The 20,961-nt window shown below is 32.2% G+C and overlaps 1 protein-coding gene and 1 pseudogene across 1 annotated transcript in view; one reads left to right on the top strand and one right to left on the bottom strand.

Annotated features, from left to right (window-relative positions):
- The first annotated feature begins 3,814 nt into the window (after nucleotides 1-3,814).
- Nucleotides 3,815-5,233, top strand: LOC132735964 (uncharacterized; annotated as a pseudogene).
- Nucleotides 5,234-6,612: 1,379 nt separating this feature from the next.
- The window catches only part of LOC132735963 (multiple epidermal growth factor-like domains protein 10), a 39,759-nt gene continuing 25,410 nt past the window's right edge, over nucleotides 6,613-20,961 (bottom strand). The window contains exons 6-8 of the mRNA XM_060723003.1: nucleotides 15,702-15,845; nucleotides 13,395-13,532; nucleotides 6,613-7,800 (exon numbers count right to left, since the gene is read on the bottom strand). Coding sequence (XP_060578986.1) covers nucleotides 7,619-7,800; nucleotides 13,395-13,532; nucleotides 15,702-15,845 — 464 coding nt within the window. The 3' untranslated portion in view covers nucleotides 6,613-7,618. The remainder of the gene's footprint in view (nucleotides 7,801-13,394; nucleotides 13,533-15,701; nucleotides 15,846-20,961) is intronic.

The following is a 20,961-nucleotide window of genomic DNA, read 5'->3' as shown; positions in this document are numbered from 1 at the left end:
TCAAAATTAAAAAAATTTAAACCATTTTTCATGTTTTAAAATTTTAAAATTCCCTGCAAAGGGCCCGGGGAAAGGGGAATGGACGGGAACAGCAATTTTCAATTCCGTCCTGAACAAACTTAAAATCAAACGAGCCTCAACAATTTTCAATTTTTCAATTTTGGGGAACTTTTTTTAGGGATTCCCGTTTTTTCTCTTTTTGTTTTTCACATCAAGTAGATTATCCATGTTTTAATCTCTACACACTATAGGAGGCCACAAAAATGAATATACATTGTTCATTAAAAAAAACTGGCTGTTTATTTATAGAAAAGGCCAAAATTTTACTATACCTGTACAAGAGAATGCAGTTTCGCATGATTTGTAACATTTTTTAATTCAAAAATTAGGCATGTTCAGTAAGAATTTAATTGATTTTAAAAATTTTTTTTGCGATAAAATTATTTTACTCAAAGATGAGCAATAGAATATATTTAAAGAAATAATATTTCGTCTAGGCATACAAAAGTCCTTCTGAATACGTATGCGAAAAGGACTGCTTTTCGCTATTAAGTCATACCAGGAAAAAAGTATTACAAACAGCTATTACATTTCAAGGAGGCACTTTGTTTACATTGATATTTTCGCTTGACATGAACGGGTTTGATAATTGTTAGCTGCGGTGGTTTTGTTTTTCCTCATTGCAATTTTTTTGCCATGGGCTTCCAGAAAACGATGATACGATAAAAGCAATAAAAAACCCAGTGGAAAGGGACCAAAGGCGGACCCCAAAAAAAAAAAAGGGACGGGGAAAAACCAGAGCAGGGACAGGTTAATCCTAAAGATTTTTTTTAATTTTGTAAGGGGATTAAAATTTCCCAAAAGAAAAACAAATAAATGATTGAAAAAAAGGGCCCCAAAAAGGGGAAAAGGGGGCCAGGAACAGGAAAGGGGGGGGGTTTTTTAAATAAAAAAGAAAAAAAAAACCGGGGGGGTATATGGGAAAAATATTTAACCGGGTATCGAGAAAAAAAAACCAAGGGACCAAAAGAAAAAAGGGGTCACCAAAACGAATGAAAAACATAGATAAAAATCTTAAAGGAAAACAAAAGGGGCGCCACTGGGAACGGTCAGCAGCATAATAATGAGCTGCTGGGGAGTTTTAAAACCAATGGTGCACCAACCTCGCTCTTAGCCCCACAATGTTCCTATAAACGAGACAATCACCTACAAGGGCCCCCGACGAAGCAAGGCAGAAGACGAACATTAAAACAATTCAGTCCCCAAAGGGCTTTACGGAACTATCCATCATAGAGTCTCCCACTTGGTCCGTCAGATGTAGTCAAAAGAGGAAAGCGTAGTGTTCAACTGTATAAGGGTTCAACACTAAACATGCAGTATGTCTTACAATAGTAGGGTCATAACCTCTTTTAAAAAAATGTTTAATGATTTTAGTAAAAAACAGCAGAAAAATTAACCATGACCCAAAAATTTTACGAAAGTTTGTAAATCACATCGCCATAAAAAACCAGGCTGGGCTAATCCCTTGTCGCAGAAGAATTTTTAAATCACTATTGAATTTAAAAATTAAATCAAAGTTACGATTGTAAAGTTGTAAGTTCCTCCTTTTGTATAAATTCCGGGTAACCATTGCTTGGCTTGTAATCTGTTATATGATTATGGTACCTAAATGTTTAAAGATGACGCTAGTTTGCTGTATTGACACATACAATATTTTTGCAGAAACTTAATTTGAAGGATTATCAAAATGTTAGTGGTATGTGTTGTGTTCATAGCTTGTACTGATATGGTGATGGAAAATTAATATTTCTAAGTCTAACACACCTTTAATTACTAGATATTTTCTGCTACTTGTATATATATTAATAGACTAAAACAGCATTACTCCTTTGCCATTGTGTTATATTGGTCTACACTGTTCAAGGCATAACACTTTAGAACGACTGATCAAGGTTTATAACAATTTCGATGTAAAATGGAAATTAAAAAAAAAATCATAGACCCAAAATTCTGTTTATTTCCGGTCACATTTAAAAATGAAGTGGCGTCAATTGAATGTTTTCATCCTTTATACATCTAAATCAAAATATTTTTTAAGTGAATTACAAAATTTATGTGTATTAAATATAATAAATAAAAGGCAAGGATAATGTTTAGTCACAGCTTTAGTCTTTCTGCTCACATTTCCTTTTTATAGTGCTGTCCTATCAGGCCTATGTTCAATTAATTTTGAAAAAGTAATAAACTGTTTACTAAAAGTCGATATGTAAATATGCCAGTTAAAAACTTTTAAAACGTTGTTTTTATTAATTAGCTTTTGATATTAACAGTTACAATTACATTCTTTATAAGGAAAATGACTTGACTTACTAAAAGATATTCTTATCAACAATCATTTTCATTTATTTATTATTTACCTTTAATTCCCAGACAATTATATAAATAGTAATAAAATTTATATGCAAATGGGGATGCTGCCCTTATTAACAATTCAGTTTTGGTGCTTTAATGTCATTCTTTTAAGTGATGTAACATCTCTCTTCAGCTATGGGACTTTGTCAAACACTCCCCCACTTCTACCTAAGTACTTGTATTATTATTGTTTTGGATTGATCAATAATTTTTTAAAACAATTTGCAGTAATTTATAATTAATTTTTAAATGAAATTGGATTGAAGTTGGAAAGTAACATACAGTACTTGTAAATTCTATAAAAACGTTATCTGTCGTATTTTAAAATGAAGTAATAAACATTTTATTTTTCTAGAAAAGTGTGAAAAAAATTATTGAGAGAAGGGACATAGTATGAATTAAATGTGAATAATATTATAATATTTGCACCATATTTAATAACATGTAATTTCAAATGTCTCAAGGGAATGATGCACAGTGGTTCAGGTCCATACACAAGTATAAAATTTTATGTCAGCTCTGGAAAATTGAAGGCCCCTCCATCACACATCAAATGAAGAAACGGGAACTTTGAAGTTTGAACCTCATATTGGGAAAATGTTTTGTTGTAAGGTCTTTGTGGCTGTGCTATACATGAAAGAAATAGAACTTCAGAAAGAAAAATGACAGGTAAAATTGTTTAAGAGGTGAAAATTAATATTAAATTTAATGTTATGTGATGGTCCAGGTGGTGATTCAAAAAGGCTTCATGATTCACAAATGATACCACAAATCATGTTATTGTTCTGATATTAAAGGGAATTGTGTAAAAGAATTATATTTAATATTCTAAATGAAAACTATAATATGCAAGAATGACATCTACATAGTTCCTTTAACAATAGTTTAAAGTTTAAATTTAGCTTAAAATAAGTGATGATTAATAAATGAACACCAGAAATGAATTGTCAAGGTCTGAATTGTGAATATTCAAATATTAGCCTTGAGTTTGGTGGTGTTTAGTGATTTTAGCAATATTGCCATGTAATATTGCATTCATTTTGGTGACATCATCAAATCATGATCTAACAAGGTTCATATTAAAAAAACATGTTCTGTGCCATTTCTTAAAAAAACATTTTCATTTTTTACATAATATTTGCAAAGATTTATGTGTTCCCATAATCATAAAAATCCGTTGTGTGTTCTTTCTAAGGAAATTTCCATTCATTGATTATAAATTTAATTTAATTCATTCGCATTAAAATATAGTTTGGTTTATTACATTGATAACTTCAAAGTAAAACCATAAATTGTAATTCTACTATCTACTGAAAACCATTTAATAATTTGATGCCTTTCTTTTTAAAGCCCTGGAGAATGTGATGTTGCCACTCCAGTGAGGGGTTAATTTAAGTATGATATGGGATGGCAATAGCGTGGAGCCGGTCGTGTATACGACAGTTAATCTGGTGTCGGGACAATGATAGGACATTTATCTGGAAAAGTATGTGGGTTTAATGTTCGGTCCAAAGACTGCAGAAAATGTACTTATCATATAAACAAAGGGCAGTTTCTACCTGACCACAAGTGTAGCAAAAATTGGGATGGGTCTTCAAAATGTATGGAACCAGATGTTGCCGCCCAAGTTGTAATGAACATTGAACATAATAAAAACGTACAAGTGGGTGTATCGATAATGGATGATGACACAACAACTGCTGGTAAGCTTCGAGAAACGCTTAACTATTCATTTGTCAAGCGGAGTGATATGAATCACACAAGAAAGCATCTTGGCAACAGCCTTTATGCGTTGCAAAAAAAACCAAAACAAGACAAGTGCCTAACAACAAAAGTAATTCAATATATTCAAAAATGTTTCAGCTATGCAGTAGCCCAGAATAAAAACAATTCTGAGGGGCTTGCAAAAGCATTGAATCAAATTGTTCCACATGCTTTCGGATTACATGAAAATTGCATGATACTTTGTGTGGTTACATTAATGATCCAGAGAAACACAAACACAGTTCTTTGCCCTATGGTCGAGACTTAGTCGGTGATGAGCTTCGTACAGATTTAAGCTCATTTTTGAAAGTTTCATAAAAAATGTTGATAAAATATCACCAGCAGCATCAACAAAAGATGTAGAGTCTTTCAACAATATGATAGCATCAAAAGCACCAAAACGTTGCCGTTACTCTTCAACAAGTAGCTTACAAAACAGAGTTAATTGTGTTATTGCAGAAAAAATTTAGGCTCAACATATGTTTCACAGGTGAACAAATCAATTGGTATATCTCCAGGAAAATTCTATTCAAAACATTTTGAAAGAAAAGATAATAAACGAAAAAGGCGTTTAGAATTTGAAAATACGCTTACTTTAAAAAAAAGAAAAATTGAAAAAAATGAACAAAAGTAAACAAAACGCACAAAAAGAGTTAAGAGAAGGTGTAACTTATCAATCATCAATAGACTTAATAGGTAACAATGAAACTGATATTATTGAAATACCAAAACTAAGTTCAGCTCCAGAGCTAAGAAAAATAGAAACAAACACTGACTGTTCACATGTTTATTGTGATATTGAGACAACAGGTCTTTATAAATCATGTGATATAACACAAATAACCGCTGTGTCCGGGAAAGACAACTTCAACCAGTATATTCTTCCAACTCAACCCATAACTCTTGGAGCAACACAGGTGACTGGATTGACAGTGGTAAATAATTGTGCTACAAAGGAAAGCCAGTACATTCAGTGTATCTAAGAACAGCCTAGGAACAGTTTTTAGTTTGGTTAGAAAAAAGAAATCCATGTGTACTGATATGTCATAATTTTAGATTTTTTGACTTCCCAAGGCTAGTAAGGTCATTTGAACTATGTAATTTATTAACCTCTTTTCAAAACTCTGTAATAGGTTTTGTGGATACTCTGCCGTTGTGTAAAGAAAAATTTCCAGGTTTAGATAAATATAGTCAAGAATATCTTGTGAAGAATTTAATGAATGCTCAATATTCTGCTCATAATGCCCTTGAAGATGTGTGTAGTTTACAGAAACTTCTCATATTTACTGTAATACCCTTTGACCAGATGTGTGCCGTTGTATAACAATGGATGCAGTAATAGACCCATACATACTTGAAAAGAAAGCTGATGTAAACTTGGTATCTCTAAGTAATATGCAACAGGAAAACAAGTAGTAAACAAATGGCAATGAAAATAGCCAAAAGTGGATTGTCATTAGCACATCTGAGACTGGCAGTAAATCGTGGAGGTCGCGATTGTTTATACAAATCATTTACGGAGAAAGTAAATGGAAAAGTGAGGGTTACCTCTGCGAAGAGAATAATAGACAGTGTGTTTAGTTATTTATGTCTTACTTCTGATTTGAACCTATAAACATCTCAAATGTATGTGTACATTGATATGTGTAACTCTTGAATGCAAAATATACATGTGGTTACAATAAAATAAACAGTTGAACAAAGTTATTATTAACATAACTGCAAAATATGGACAAATTATTCCAATAATTTATTTTCATTAACTATCACCATCACGGTTTATCTTTTCATTCATGTAATTGACAAGGTTGTTGTTGTTCACAGGTAATTTAAACACAAATTGTCTAGAAATATAAACTGACTAAACATGATTATTTCAAGCAGTGTTCTTGAAAAGTTTCTTTTTTTTAATTCGCTACTTTTGTATTATTAGTGGAACGATTACCATGGAAACCAGAAAAAGGTATGTCTGTACCTAAAGAGTTTATTTAATTTTGAATAATGTATTAAAAGAATGACCATCAGAATATAGTAACTATATGAATTTATGAAAGCAATGTTCAAGTATTTTCATTTTTTGTGAAATACTTACTTTTGTTATGATTTGTTTATCGAGAAACTTTTAAAAGAAATAAATATGGCAGACTTATTTAAAAAATGTTCAGATTCACTTCATGTAACATCAAAAGAAAATGTCATTTGTAATAAGTTTGTTTATATATAACAATGCATTTGGTACAATTAATTGTTTTTAAGAAAGCATGCTTATTTTGACAGAATTGGTATTTGCCGTTACCATGGAAACTGCCAGTTTACAAAGAATCTAACACGTCAACATATATTTTTCTTTTTTATTTTTGAATTCACCGTTGAATTTCACATAATATATTTAAAAAATTAGAAAAATTCTATGAAAGAAATGTCTTTATAACTTTATTTATTTACAGGATTCATGTTCAGTTTTCTCATTTTTTTGTTTCGTGAAGAAATATGAAAAACTTATTTTGTAGAGAAAAAGTTATGTTTTGATTATTCTTAAATCAATACAGCATCAAAAGATAAAGATATTTATGTATGAAGTCCTGTTTGTTGTTGATATTAAGTTGCCTTGTACCTTTTTATTGATTTATAAGGAAAATGTGGCAATTTTGAAATTTTGGAGATATATACGGTTACCATGGAAACTGCCATTTGGCAAAAAACCAACGCGCCAACATATTTTTTTTTCATTTTTGAATTCACCATTGAATTTTACATAAGATATAAAGGATATAGAAAATTCTATGAAAGGATTTTTTTGATATCTTTATTTTTTTACAGAATTCATATTGATTTTTCTCATTTTTTGTCAAGTTCAGAAATATGTAAAAGTCATTTTGTAAAGATATATGTTCAATTTATTGTTTACTTCATATAGAATTAAATGATCAAGTTATATATGTACAAAATAATGTTTGTTGTGTATATTTAGCTATCTAAAACATTTTTTTTATTTTTATAGAAAATGTGGCCAATTTTTGACCGTTTTGAGATATACCGTTAACATGGAAACTGCCATTTTGCAAAAAAACCAACGCGCCAACGTATATTTTCTTTTTCATTTTTGAATTCATCATTGAATTTTACTTGCATCTTGTTCATAAATTTATTGGGGTGTAAACAAACGAAACGGTCAAACCGCGTATATATTAACTGTATCCCAGACATATTTTTTTTCAATACACGTACCTGAAAATAATTCATTATTATGATGTTTAATTCTTGGTTGGGTTTACCTGCTTCATCTATAAAAAGGTACACATGAACAATATTTCATTGACAGTTACTTTAATAAAATGAGAAACTTATAGATAACCTAGCTAATAAAAACCATAAAGGTCACCAACCAATTTTAGAAAGAATGTTATGATAATATAAGTTAATATGAAATTATCTTTATTCCTCAGACACTTGCTATAATGTATTTAAGATTAAATGAGTACACACGTTTTCGACATTTCTCTCCTGTCCATCCTGGTATGCAGCCGCGGGTACACCACCCATCAGTATTGTTACATTCCTGTTTATCACATTGTTGACTACATTTATACGCACATCTGTGTCCATACATTCCACTGGAGCATGCTAAGAAAAATTATGAATAATAACTATTATACACCTTTTAAAACATAACCAATGATTCTTCAGCAGTTAGATAGAAATCATTTTCTGATGGAATCTTATTTATTCAGCCTCGTTATCATTTTCAGAATCCAAAATATCCAATTCAGATAGACACCGTCCTCCATGTAGCCTCAATTTTATATTCAGGGTAAAAAATCTTATCAATTCCTTAATGTCCTTTAAATTAAAAAGAACTGTCAAATGATGAAGATATATATTATGCTCGAATTTGATATTTGTAAGTATTAAAAATTGCTACACTGTCTCTATTTAAAGTTTATAACATAAAATCTAAATAATTCGACATCTGCGAATGTTTCTAAATTAAAAATTTCACCATTTTTCATGCTTTAATGTTGAATTCTGCTAAGGCCGGTACAAGGGCGAATGGACGGGAACATGCAATTTTCATTGCCGTCCATGAACAAACTTAATCAAACCGAGCCTGCAACATTTTCAATTTTGTCAATTTTGACTTTCTTTAGGGATTCCGTTTTTCTCTTTTTGTTTTTCACATCAAGTAGATATACCATGTTTTAATCTCTACACACTATAGGAGGCCACAAAATGAATATACATTGTCATTAAAAAACTGGCTGTTATTTAAAGAAAGGCCAAAATTTTACTATACCTGTAAAAGAGAATGCAGTTTCGCATGATTTGTACATTTTTTTAATTCAAATTAGGCATGTTCAGTAAGAATTTAATTGATTTTAATAATTTTTTGCGATAAAATTATTTTACTCAAAGATGAGCATAGAATATATTTAAAGAAATAATATTTCGTCTAGCATACAAAAGTCCTTCTGAATACGTATGCGAAAAGGACTGCTTTTCGCTATTAAGTCATACCAGGAAAAAAGTATTACAACAGCTATTACATTTCAAGGAGGCACTTTGTTTACATTGATATTTTCGCTTGACATGAACGGGTTTGATAATTGTTAGCTGCGGGTGATGTATCCTCATTGCATTTTTTTGCCAGTGGGCTTCCAGAAAGACGATGATGACGATAAAAGCAACAAGAACCAGTGGCAAGGAGCCCAGGCGGACCCCAAACAAAAAAAAGGACAGGGCAAAGACAGAGCACGGACAGGTTAATCACTAAATGATAAATAATTTGTAACTGATTAGAAATTCAAAGAAAACAAATAAATGATTGAATAAAAGGCCCACAAAGGGGAAGGGGACAGGAGACAGGAGGAAGGGGGGGGGGGTTAATCAAAGAAATAAAAACCAGAGGTAATGGGGAAGATACTTACCGTATACGAGAAAACAACAAGGGACACAAGCAAAAGTGTCACCAAAACAGTATGAAACAACATAGACATACATCTGAGGAACACAGAAGGGCGCCGCTTTGGAACGGTCAGCAGCATAATAATGACTGCTGGGGAGTTTAAACCAATGGTGCACCAAACCTCGCTCTTAGCCCCACAATGTTCCTATAAACGAGACAATCACCTACAAGGGCCCGACGAAGCAAGGCAGAAGACGAACATTAAAACAATTCAGTCCCAAAGGGCTTTACGAACTATCCATCATAGAGTCTCCCACTTGGTCCGTCAGATGTAGTCAAAAGAGGAAAGCGTAGTGTTCAACTGTATAAGGGTTCAACACTAAACATGCAGTATGTCTTACAATAGTAGGGTCATAACCTCTTTTAATAAAATGTTTAATGATTTTAGTAAAAACAGCAGAAAAATTACCATGACCCAAAATTTTACGAAGTTTGTAAATCACATCGCCATAAAAACCAGGCTGGCTAATCCCTTGTCGCAGAAGAATTTTTAAATCACTATTAAATTTAAAAATTAAATCAAAGTTACGATTGTAAAGTTGTATGTTCCTCCTTTTGTATAAATTCCGGGTAACCATTACTTGGCTTGTAATCTGTGATATGATTATGGTACCTAAATGTTTAAAGATGACGCTAGTTTGCTGTATAGACACATACATTATTTTGCAGAAACTTAATTTGAAGGATTATCAAAATGTTAGTGTATGTGTTGTGTTCATAGCTTGTACTGATATGGTGATGGAAATTAATATTTCTAAGTCTAACACACCTTTAATTACTAGATATTTTCTGCTACTTGTATATATATTAATAGACTAAAACAGCATTACTCCTTTGCCATTGTGTTATATTGGTCTACACTGTTCAAGGCATAACACCTTAGAACGACTGATCAAGGTTTATAACAATTTCGATGTAAAATGGAAATTAAAAAAAAAATCATAGACCCAAAATTCTGTTTATTTCCGGTCACATTTAAAAATGAAGTGCGTCAATTGAATGTTTTCATCCTTTATACATCTAAATCAAAATATTTTTGTGAATTACAAAATTTATGTGTATTAAATATAATAAATAAATAAATGGCAAGGATAATGTTTAGTCACAGCTTTAGTCTTTCTGCTCACATTTCCTTTTTATAGTGCTGTCTATCAGGCCTATGTTCAATTATTTTGAAAAGTAATAAACTGTTTACTAAAAGTCGATATGTAAATATGCCAGTTAAAAACCTTTAAAACGTATTTTTATTAATTACTTTTGATATTAACAGTTACAATTACATTCTTTATAAGGAAAATGACTTGACTTACTAAAAGATATTCTTATCAACAATCATTTTCATTTATTTATTATTTACCTTTAATTCCCAGACAATTATATAAATAGTAATAAAATTTATATGCAAATGGATGCTGCCCTTATTACAATTCAGTTTTGGTGCTTTAATGTCATTCTTTTAAGTGATGTAACATCTCTCTTCAGCTATGGGACTTTGTCAACACTCCCCCACTTCTACCTAAGTACTTGTATTATTATTGTTTTGGATTGATCAATAATTTTTTAAACAATTTGCAGTAATTTATAATTAATTTTTAAATGAAATTGGATTGAAGTTGGAAAGTAACATACAGTACTTGTAAATTCTATAAAAACGTTATCTGTCGTATTTATGAGTAATAAACATTTTATTTTCTAGAAAAGTGTGAAAATTATTGAGAGAAGACATAGTATGAATTAATGTGAATATATTATATATTTGCACATATTTAATTAACATGTAATTTCAATGTTCACAGGAATGATGCACAGTGGTTCATGTCATACACAAGTAGAAAATTTTATGTCTTCAAGGGCATTATGAGCAGAATATTGAGCATTCATTAAATTCTTCACAAGATATTCTTGACTATATTTATCTAAACCTGGAAATTTTTCTTTACACAACGGCAGAGTATCCACAAAACCTATTACAGAATTTTGAAAAGAGGTTAATAAATTACATAGTTCAAATGACCTTACTAGCCTTTTTTTTACTTTTATTTACTGTTATACCCTTTGACCAGATGTGTGCCGTTGTATAACAATGGATGCAGTAATAGACCCATACATACTTGAAAAGAAAGCTGATGTAAACTTGGTATCTCTAAGTAATATGCAACAGGAAAACAAGTAGTAAACAAATGGCAATGAAAATAGCCAAAAGTGGATTGTCATTAGCACATCTGAGACTGGCAGTAAATCGTGAGGTCGCGATGGTTTATACAAATCATTTACGGAGAAAGTAAATGGAAAAGTGAGGGTTACCTCTGCGAAGAGAATAATAGACAGTGTGTTTAGTTATTTATGTCTTACTTCTGATTTGAACCTATAAACATCTCAAATGTATGTGTACATTGATATGTGTAACTCTTGAATGCAAAATATACATGTGGTTACAATAAAATAAACAGTTGAACAAAGTTATTATTAACATAACTGCAAAATGTGGGACAAATTATTCCAATAATTTATTTTCATTACCTATCACCATCACGGTTTATCTTTTCATTTATGTTATTGACAAGGTTGTTGTTGTTCACAGGTAATTTAAACACAAATTGTCTAGAAATATAAAGTGACTAAACATGATTATTTCAAGCAGTGTTTCTTGAAAAGTTTTTTTTTTAAAATTCGCTACTTTGTATTATTAGTGGAACGATTACCATGGAAACCAGAAAAAGGTATGTCTGTACCTAAACAGTTTAATAGTATTTAATTTTGAACACTATTAAAAGACTGACCATAAGAATATAGTAACTATATGAATTTATTAAAGTATTTTCATTTTTTTGTGGAATACTTACTTTTGTTATGGTTTGTTTGTCGAGAAACTTTTAAAACAAATAAATATGGCAGACTTATTTAAAAAATGTTCAGATTCACTTCATGTAACATCAAAAGAAAATGTCATTTGTAATAAGTTTGTTTATACATAACTTACAATGCATTTGGTACAATTAATTGTTTTTAAGAAAGCATGCTTATTTTGACAGAATTGATATTTGCCGTTACATTGAAACTGCCAGTTTACAAAAATCTAACACGTCAACATATATTTTTATTTTTTATTTTTGAATTCACTATTGAATTTCACATAAATATTTTAAAAAAATTTAGAAAAATTCTATGAAAGAAATGTTTTATAACTTTATTTATTTACAGGATTCATGTTCAGTTTTCTCATTTTTTTGTTTAGTGAAGAAATATGAAAAACTTATTTTGTAGAGAAAAAAGTTATGTTTTGATTATTCTTAAATCAATACAGCACCAAAAGATAAGATATTTATGTATGAAGTCCTGTTTGTTGTTGATATTAAGTTGCCTTGTACCTTTTTTATTGATTTATAAGGAAAATGTGGCAATTTTGAAAATTTTGGAGATATATACGGTTACCATGGAAAACTACCATTTGGCAAGAAACCAACAAACGCGCCAACATATTTTTTTTTTCATTTTTGAATTCACCATTGAATTTTACATAAGATATTAAAAGATATAGAAAATTCTATGAAAGCAGGATTTTTTTGATATCTTTATTTTTTTACAGAATTCAATTGATTTTTCTCATTTTTTTGTCAAGTTCAGAAATATGTAAAAGTCATTTTGTAAAGATATATGTTCAATTTATTGTTTACTTCATATAGAATTAATGATCAAGTTATATATGTACAAAAATAATGTTTGTTGTGTATATTTAGCTATCTAAAACATTTTTTTTTTATTTTTATAGAAAATGTGGCCAATTTTTGACCGTTTTTGAGATATACCGTTAACATGGAAACTGCCATTTTGCAAAAAAACCAAACGCGCCAACGTATATTTTCTTTTTCATTTTTGAATTCATCATTGAATTTTACTTGCATCTTGTTCATAAATTTTATTGGGGTGTAAACAAACGAAACGGTAAACCGCGTATATATTAACTGTATCCAGACATATTTTTTTTCAATACACGTACCTGAAAATAATTCATTATTATGATGTTTAATTCTTGGTTGGGTTTACCTGCTTCATCTATAAAAAAGGTACACATGAACAATATTTCATTGACAGTTACTTTAATAAAATGAGAAACTTATAGATAACCTAGCTAATAAAAACCATAAAGGTCACCAACCAATGTCAGAAAGAATGTTATGATAATATAAGTTATATGAAATTATCTTTATTCCTCAGACACTTGCTATAATGTATTTAAGATTAAATGAGTACACACGTTTTCGACATTTCTCTCCTGTCCATCCTGGTATGCAGCCGCGGGTACACCGCCCATCAGTATTGTTACATTCCTGTTTATCACATTGTTGACTACATTTATACGCACATCTGTGTCCATACATTCCACTGGAGCATGCTAAGAAAAATTATGAATAATGACTATTATACACCTTTTAAAACATAACCAATGATTCTTCAGCAGTTTAGATAGAAATCATTTTCTGATGGAATCTTATTTATTCAGCCTGGTTATCAATTTTCAGAATCCAAAATATCCAATTCAGATAGACACCGTCCTCCATGTAGCCTTAATTTATATTCAGGGTAAAAATCTTATCAATTCCTTAATGTCCTTTAAATTAAAAAGAACTGTCAAATGATGAAGATATATATTATGCTCGAATTTGATATTTGTAAGTATTAAAAATTGCTACAACTGTCTCTATTTAAAGTTTATAAAACATAAAATCTAAATAATTCGACATCTGCGAATGTTTCTAAATTAAAAATTTCACCATTTTTCATGCTTTAATGTTGAATTCTGCTAAGGCCGGTACAAGGGCGAATGGACGGGAACATGCAATTTTCATTGCCGTCCATGAACAAACTTAATCAAACCGAGCCTGCAACATTTTCAATTTTGTCAATTTTGACTTTCTTTAGGGATTCCGTTTTTTTTCTTTTTGTTTTTCACATCAAGTAGATATACCATGTTTTAATCTCTACACACTATAGGAGGCCACAAAATGAATATACATTGTCATTAAAAAACTGGCTGTTATTTAAAAAAAAGGCCAAAATTTTACTATACCTGTAAAAGAGAATGCAGTTTCGCATGATTTGTACATTTTTTTAATTCAAATTAGGCATGTTCAGTAAGAATTTAATTGATTTTAATAATTTTTTTGCGATAAAATTATTTTACTCAAAGATGAGCATAGAATATATTTAAAGAAATAATATTTCGTCTAGCATAACAAAAGTCCTTCTGAATACGTATGCGAAAAGGACTGCTTTTCGCTATTGAGTCATACCAGGAAAAAAGTATTACAACAGCTATTACATTTCAAGGAGGCACTTTGTTTACATTGATATTTTCGCTTGACATGAACGGGTTTGATAATTGTTAGCTGCGGGTGATGTATCCTCATTGCATTTTTTTGTCAGTGGGCTTCCAGAAAGACGATGATGACGATAGGATCGATCCTCTGTTCCGTGATATTTCCTCAACAATCAGCTGATTGTCAACCAATATCTCTTACAAAGGCTCACATAGACATATCCGCATTATGAATGCCAATCATTCTGTTGTTGTCATTTATGGAATATCTATGCTTGATAATAAGCAAAGAAAGCTAACGTTTTTATGTATACTAAAATTTGCTACATTATGTTTAAACTTGGTTTCGAATGAGCACTTGATATAAGTTTGTAAGTGTTGAAGGATTTTAACCATGCACTGCACAATGAGCTAAACATGTCAATTTATAAGATATTAATACACGACAGAGTCGGGCTGGAGGGTGATAGTCGGCCCGCATATTGAATAATGGGCTTTAGCCCGATGGCATTGTTTATTCTGGGTCGATTATCGCTTTCCAGATAGATAAAATAGTAGCACAATTTTCAATTATTTTGATATGTCTTTGTTTTAGATTCATGTCGCTGTACTGCACAGTAACTCAGAAAATGTTACTTCCCGTTTGTTGATTCAACGCCCGCTAGATCCAAGAAGCTTGCAAGTTTTATTTTAACGGTATAACATTTATTTCATTTTTTATATTTCAGAGAAACTGTTTGTACAAATTGTGCTTAGGTTCTAAACATAAATCACTCCGCTGAATGAAACCTACTTTCACTTCAGAGCTAGCTGTTTTGATGATGTCAAACGTGATGTCATTGTTACATTTTTGCATGTGCTCGTGTTCTCGGGTCGATTATGATATGACCCACTAACTCATTATCTGTCACGTGACATAATCAGTCGAAATCATAGTCAAACTTGTTAGTATTTTAAGTAATATTTATTAAGTTATATTTATAGATATATTTTAAGTAATTATTTTGATACTTTAATGACAGTTAAAACATCGCGTGTTGCGATACGTTTTACCCAGTGCTTTACGGTAGTTTTTTGTTATTGTCCAATGGTGTGTTGCTTTAAACCAGTAAACATATTTCAATTGTAATTTAACCTACAGCTTTTGTTTTCACAGTACCACTATGTTAAATAAAAGCAACATATCTTAACTTAAATAATGTTCTGAAAGATAAATCTAAAAAAACAACAACAACGAAACATAACCTTGGTCACACAAAGGTGCTGTCCATCCAATCATGCATCCAAATTTGCAGTTTCCATCAATTTTGTTACAGTATCCTTTCCCGCCATGACAATAGTCACTACATTTGGTAGAACAGTTCTGACCATAATAACCTTCATAGCAAGCTGCATCATAATAATGAGTTTATTTGTTATATGATTTGAAAAGCACATTTAGTATTAAATATAATAAATATGGAAGTTATCAATACAGACCAAGATTTCAATAAAAAAAAAACAATAAATGATTTACAATTTCTTCCAATGTTTTGTCTTATATGTTGATCACATTATTAATCATTATAGACGTTTCTCCATTGAAATATTGGTTAGGCATTTATTCAAATACGTTTGCTTTGCAATATTTAATGCAATAATTTGAACGTATCTAATCAAAATAACAATAGCTATAACCTTTGTGACGAATATTCATTAATAATAAATTACTAAATTAAATATTTATTAAATTCCAGGTACGTATTGTTTATGTTATTTGTATGGTATTAGAATATAAGAAAAGGTTCTCGAATAAAATATTTTTGCTTGGCGTGATCCTTTACATTAGAAGTTTTCAAATATGGCTATTTTTTTTTGGATATATTTACTCAACATATTACGAATACGATGAAATTCAATATCAAGTGATTGATAAAGGAAAATTTCTGTCACGTGTGAGAAGGTTGATTAAAAAATTTGATAAACAAGATCGTCAAGGAAAGGCGGCGTGCAATGAACACAGCCCCCACCGACCCAGTAACAAGAGTCAGTGGCAAGGAGCCCAGGAGGACCCCAAACAGAGCATAAGACAGAGTACGGGCAGGCAAACCACTACCTTAGAATAAATAATTAGAAACTGATAAGGAACTAAAAGAAAACAAATAAATGATTGAATATTAGGCCCATGAAGTCAAAAGGTACTGGGAAAGGGGAAAATGAGACCCTGGGAGGGGGAATATAAATAGAATAATAAAACAAGAGGGCCATGATGGCCCTGAGGTCGCTCACCTGTATATAGCCCTCCCCACCCCCCCCCCAACGTTGCAAGGCCAATTTAACCCAAGGGCTTTTATTTGCACAATCTTAGAAGATGTTTCATGCTAAACATCTAAGCTCTAGCTCATTGGGCTTTTTAAAAGAAGATTTTTTTTAAAGTTTTTACTATACACATATAGTTAAAAACAATGACACCCCTGGGGCCAGCTGGCCAGTTTTGACCCCAGGGCTTTTATTTGAACAAACTTTGTAGACACTTACTAGAAGATGTTTCATGCTTAATATCTAAACTCTAGCTATTTGGGTTTTTTCAAAGAAGATTTTATTTTTTGCTATACACATATAAAGAAAATCTATGACCCCCGGGGCGGGGCCAATTTTGAACCCAGGTCTTTTATTTGAACAAACTTTGTAGACACTCACTAAAAGATGTTTCATGCTTAATATCTTAACTCTAGCTATTTGGGTTTTTTCAAAGAAGATTTTTTAAGTTTTTGCTATACACATATAAGGAAAATCAAATGACCCCCGGGCGCGTGCCAATTTTGACCCCAGGGCTTTTATTTGAACAAACTTGGTAGACACATATTAGAACATGTTTGATGCTAAATATCTTAGCCATAGCTCTTTGATTTCTTTAAAAGAAGATTTTTAAAGTTTTTTACTATATGCATATAGGGAAAATCAATGACCCCCCGGGACGGGGCCGATTTTGACCCCAGGGCTTTTATTTGAACAAACTTGGTAGACACTTATTAGAACATGTTTTATGCTAAATATCTTAGCTCTAACTCTTTTGGATATTTAAAAGAAGATTTTTTAAGTTTTTACTATATGCATATAGGGAAAATCAATGAACCCCTGGGGCGGGCCAATTTTGACCCAGGGCTTTTATTTGAACAAACTTGGTAGACACCTATTAGAACATGTTTGATGCTAAATATCTTAGCCATAGCTCTTTTATTTCTTTAAAAGAAGATTTTTTAAGTTTTTACTATATGCATATAGGGAAAATCAATGACCCCCCGGGGCGGGGCCAATTTTAACCCCAGGGCTTTTATTTGAACAAACTTGGTAGACACTTATTAGAACATGTTTCATGCTAAATATCTTAGCTCTAACTCTTTTGGATCTTTAAAAGAAGATTTTTAAAGTTTTTACTATATGCATATAGGGAAAATCAATGACCCCCTGGGGCGGGGCCAATTTTGACCCCAGGGCTTTTATTTGAACAAACTTGGTAGACACCTATTAGAACATGTTTGCTGCTCAATATCTTAGCCATAGCTCTTTGAGTTCTTTAAAAAAGGATTTTTTAAGTTTTTACTATATGCATATAGGGAAAATCAATGACCCCCCGGGGCGGGGCCAATTTTCACCCCAGGGCTTTTATTTGAACAAATTTGGTAGACACCCATTAGAACATGTTTCATGCTAAATATCTTAGCTCTAGCTCTTTGGGTTCTTTAAAAGAAGATTTTTTAAGTTTTTACTATATGCATATAGGGAAAATCTATGACCCCCTGGGGCGGGGCCAATTTTGACCCCAGGGCTTTTATTTGAACAAACTTGGTAGACACTCACTAGAAGATGTTTCATGCCAAATATCTAAGCTCTACCTCTTATGGTTTTTGAAAAGAAGATATTTAAAGTTTTTTCTTTCGGTTGCCATGGCAACCAGAGTTCTGCATGGAATTAAATTCTTTGACCCATTTTTAAAGGTGACCACCAAAGGAACATTCCTGTGAAGTTTGGATGAAATTGGCTTAGTGGTTTATGAGGAGATGTCATTTAAAGTAAAAGTTTACGGGCGGACGACGGACGACGGACGGACGGACGCCGGACGAAAAGCGATCACAAAAGCTCACCCTGTTACTTTGTGACAGGTGAGCTAAAATAGGTTAAAGGGGAAGATACTTACCGTAGACGAGAAAACAACAAGAGACACAAAAGAGAGCCAGCTTTATTTAAAAAAGACACATTAAATATGATAAACAAGATCAACAAGGAAAGGCGGCGTTCAATGAACGCAACCCCCATACGACCCAGCAACAAGAACCAGTGGCAAGGAGCCCAGGCGGACCCCAAACAAACAGGACAGGGCAAAGATAGAGCACGGACGGGTTAATCATTAAATGATAAATAATTTGTAACTGATTAGGAATTTAAAGAAAAGAGATAATAATATGCCCACAAAGGGGATGGGACCGGTTGGGGGAAGGGGGGGGGGGGGGGGGGCGTTAATCAAAGAAATAAAAACTAGAGGCAAGGGGAAGATACTTACCGTAGACGAGAAAACAACAAGAGACACAAAAGTGTCACCGAAACAGTATCAAACACATAAACAAACATCGGAGGAACACAGAAGGGCGCCGCCTTGGAATGGTCAGCAGCATAAATACTGCTGGGGAGTTAAAAATGGAGAAAAACAGAATCCCTAAAGATTGTCCAACACAACAAAATTGAAAATGTTGCAGGCTCGGTTTGATTGAGTCTGTTCATGGACGGTACTGGAAAGTGCAAATTACCGTCCACGCCCCCTAGCACCGGCTAAGCAGAACATATAACACGAAAATGATGAAATTTTGAATTTAGAAACATCCGCAGATATTTACATACGGCGATTATCATGGAACCTTTAATGTGACACAGTAGTGCCATTCCATGAAAAGCAGCGTATGGTCCCCAAGTAAAAGAATGATTTTGCCCTCAACGAGAAAACAATGGGCGGAACTAAATATAATGGAATTTTGAAAGGGGATCTGAGGTTATGAAGCCTGCATATCACAGATATGGATATGTTTAATGGTGCACCAAACCTCAATACCTCAGAGCCACTTGACTCCAGACGGTAAATTTAAATAAAAATTTAAACAAAATTTCTTTCAAATAAACGGTAAATTACGATTTAGTTAGGTTAATTGCTTAAATCCATCCATTATTACTGACATCTTAATTCAAGAACGAATGTTGACAAAAGCCTCAATATATCGTGTGTTTTTCTTTGCATAATCTACTACGTTACTAACGCAGTAGGCAGAAGATAATTCATGGTCACGTGTCACAACAGTGGTTCGGAAAAATCCCGGTATCCGGTACGCCCGGGGTCGTATATCAACGTTCTTCAATGAAAAGGCCGTAATCATGTTTCAAGCTCAAGTTTAAATCGATATACTGGTCATCATATATTTTATAAAATTAATTAATTATAAAATTTTAGTGCAACAAAATTCAACACATGTCAAAACCAAAGCAGTTTATTGTTCCCCTCTATGCTTGATACGATCCCGATTTCCGTGCGTTTCACTGGTCGCGATACAGTCATGTAAAATGAGGTTGTACTAGAAAAAGGCCCTGATCAAGGAATTCCGTGGGAAAAAATTGAAGGTTTATCCCGTTAGCGTAAACTTTTTGTTTTCAGAGCAAGAATGTTGAGATATAAACATTTTGAAGTATCATTTTTTACTTCTTTAAACAATATCATGTTTTTGAGTATGGATTCTGAAATATTGGTATGACGGTTGTTTTTCTGTTAACTTCTGGAGGCCTGCTGGTTTAAAACAGAGAAAAATACCGATGTTAAATAAACAAAAATATAAAATTAACTATACATAGAATACCCAATAATCTTTGTAACCATAAATGAGACACTACAGGCCTAAGATTTTCGTAATTTAATTCCTATGTTGTACACAAATATTCACATAATTTAATAATTTGAAACACTGATTTTGAACTGTATAGGGACGGAGTAATTAAACATTTTAGAACAGAAGCTTCTTTTAAATTTAAACTAGAGAAGGAAAGGACTCATGATAAAGGTTTTATCTAGATACCTACACAGTATGTGTACAGGTCTATAAACTTGATGTGTGATACCTTAGAAAGTAATGATTATGGTCAGACAAAAGAGAGCCAGCTTTATTTAAAAAAGACACATTAAATATGATAAACAAGATCAACAAGGAAAGGCGGCGTTCAATGAACGCAACCCCCATACGACCCAGCAACAAGAACCAGTGGCAAGGAGCCCAGGCGGAACCCAAACAAAAAAAGGGGACAGGGCAAAGATAGAGCACGGACGGGTTAATCATTAAATGATAAATAATTTGTAACTGATTAGGAATTTAAAGAAAAGAATAATATGCCCACAAAGGGGATGGGACCAGGGGAAGGGGGGGGGGGGGCGTTAATCAAAGAAATAAAAACTAGAGGCAGTGGGGAAGATACTTACCCTGGACGAGAAAAC

The sequence above is a fragment of the Ruditapes philippinarum genome, unplaced genomic scaffold (genome assembly GCF_026571515.1).
Source record: "Ruditapes philippinarum isolate M1 unplaced genomic scaffold, ASM2657151v2 ctg3552_1_1_1_1, whole genome shotgun sequence".
In the NCBI taxonomy this organism is placed as follows: domain Eukaryota; kingdom Metazoa; phylum Mollusca; class Bivalvia; order Venerida; family Veneridae; genus Ruditapes; species Ruditapes philippinarum.
This window is presented reverse-complemented; position numbering and strand designations above follow the sequence as displayed.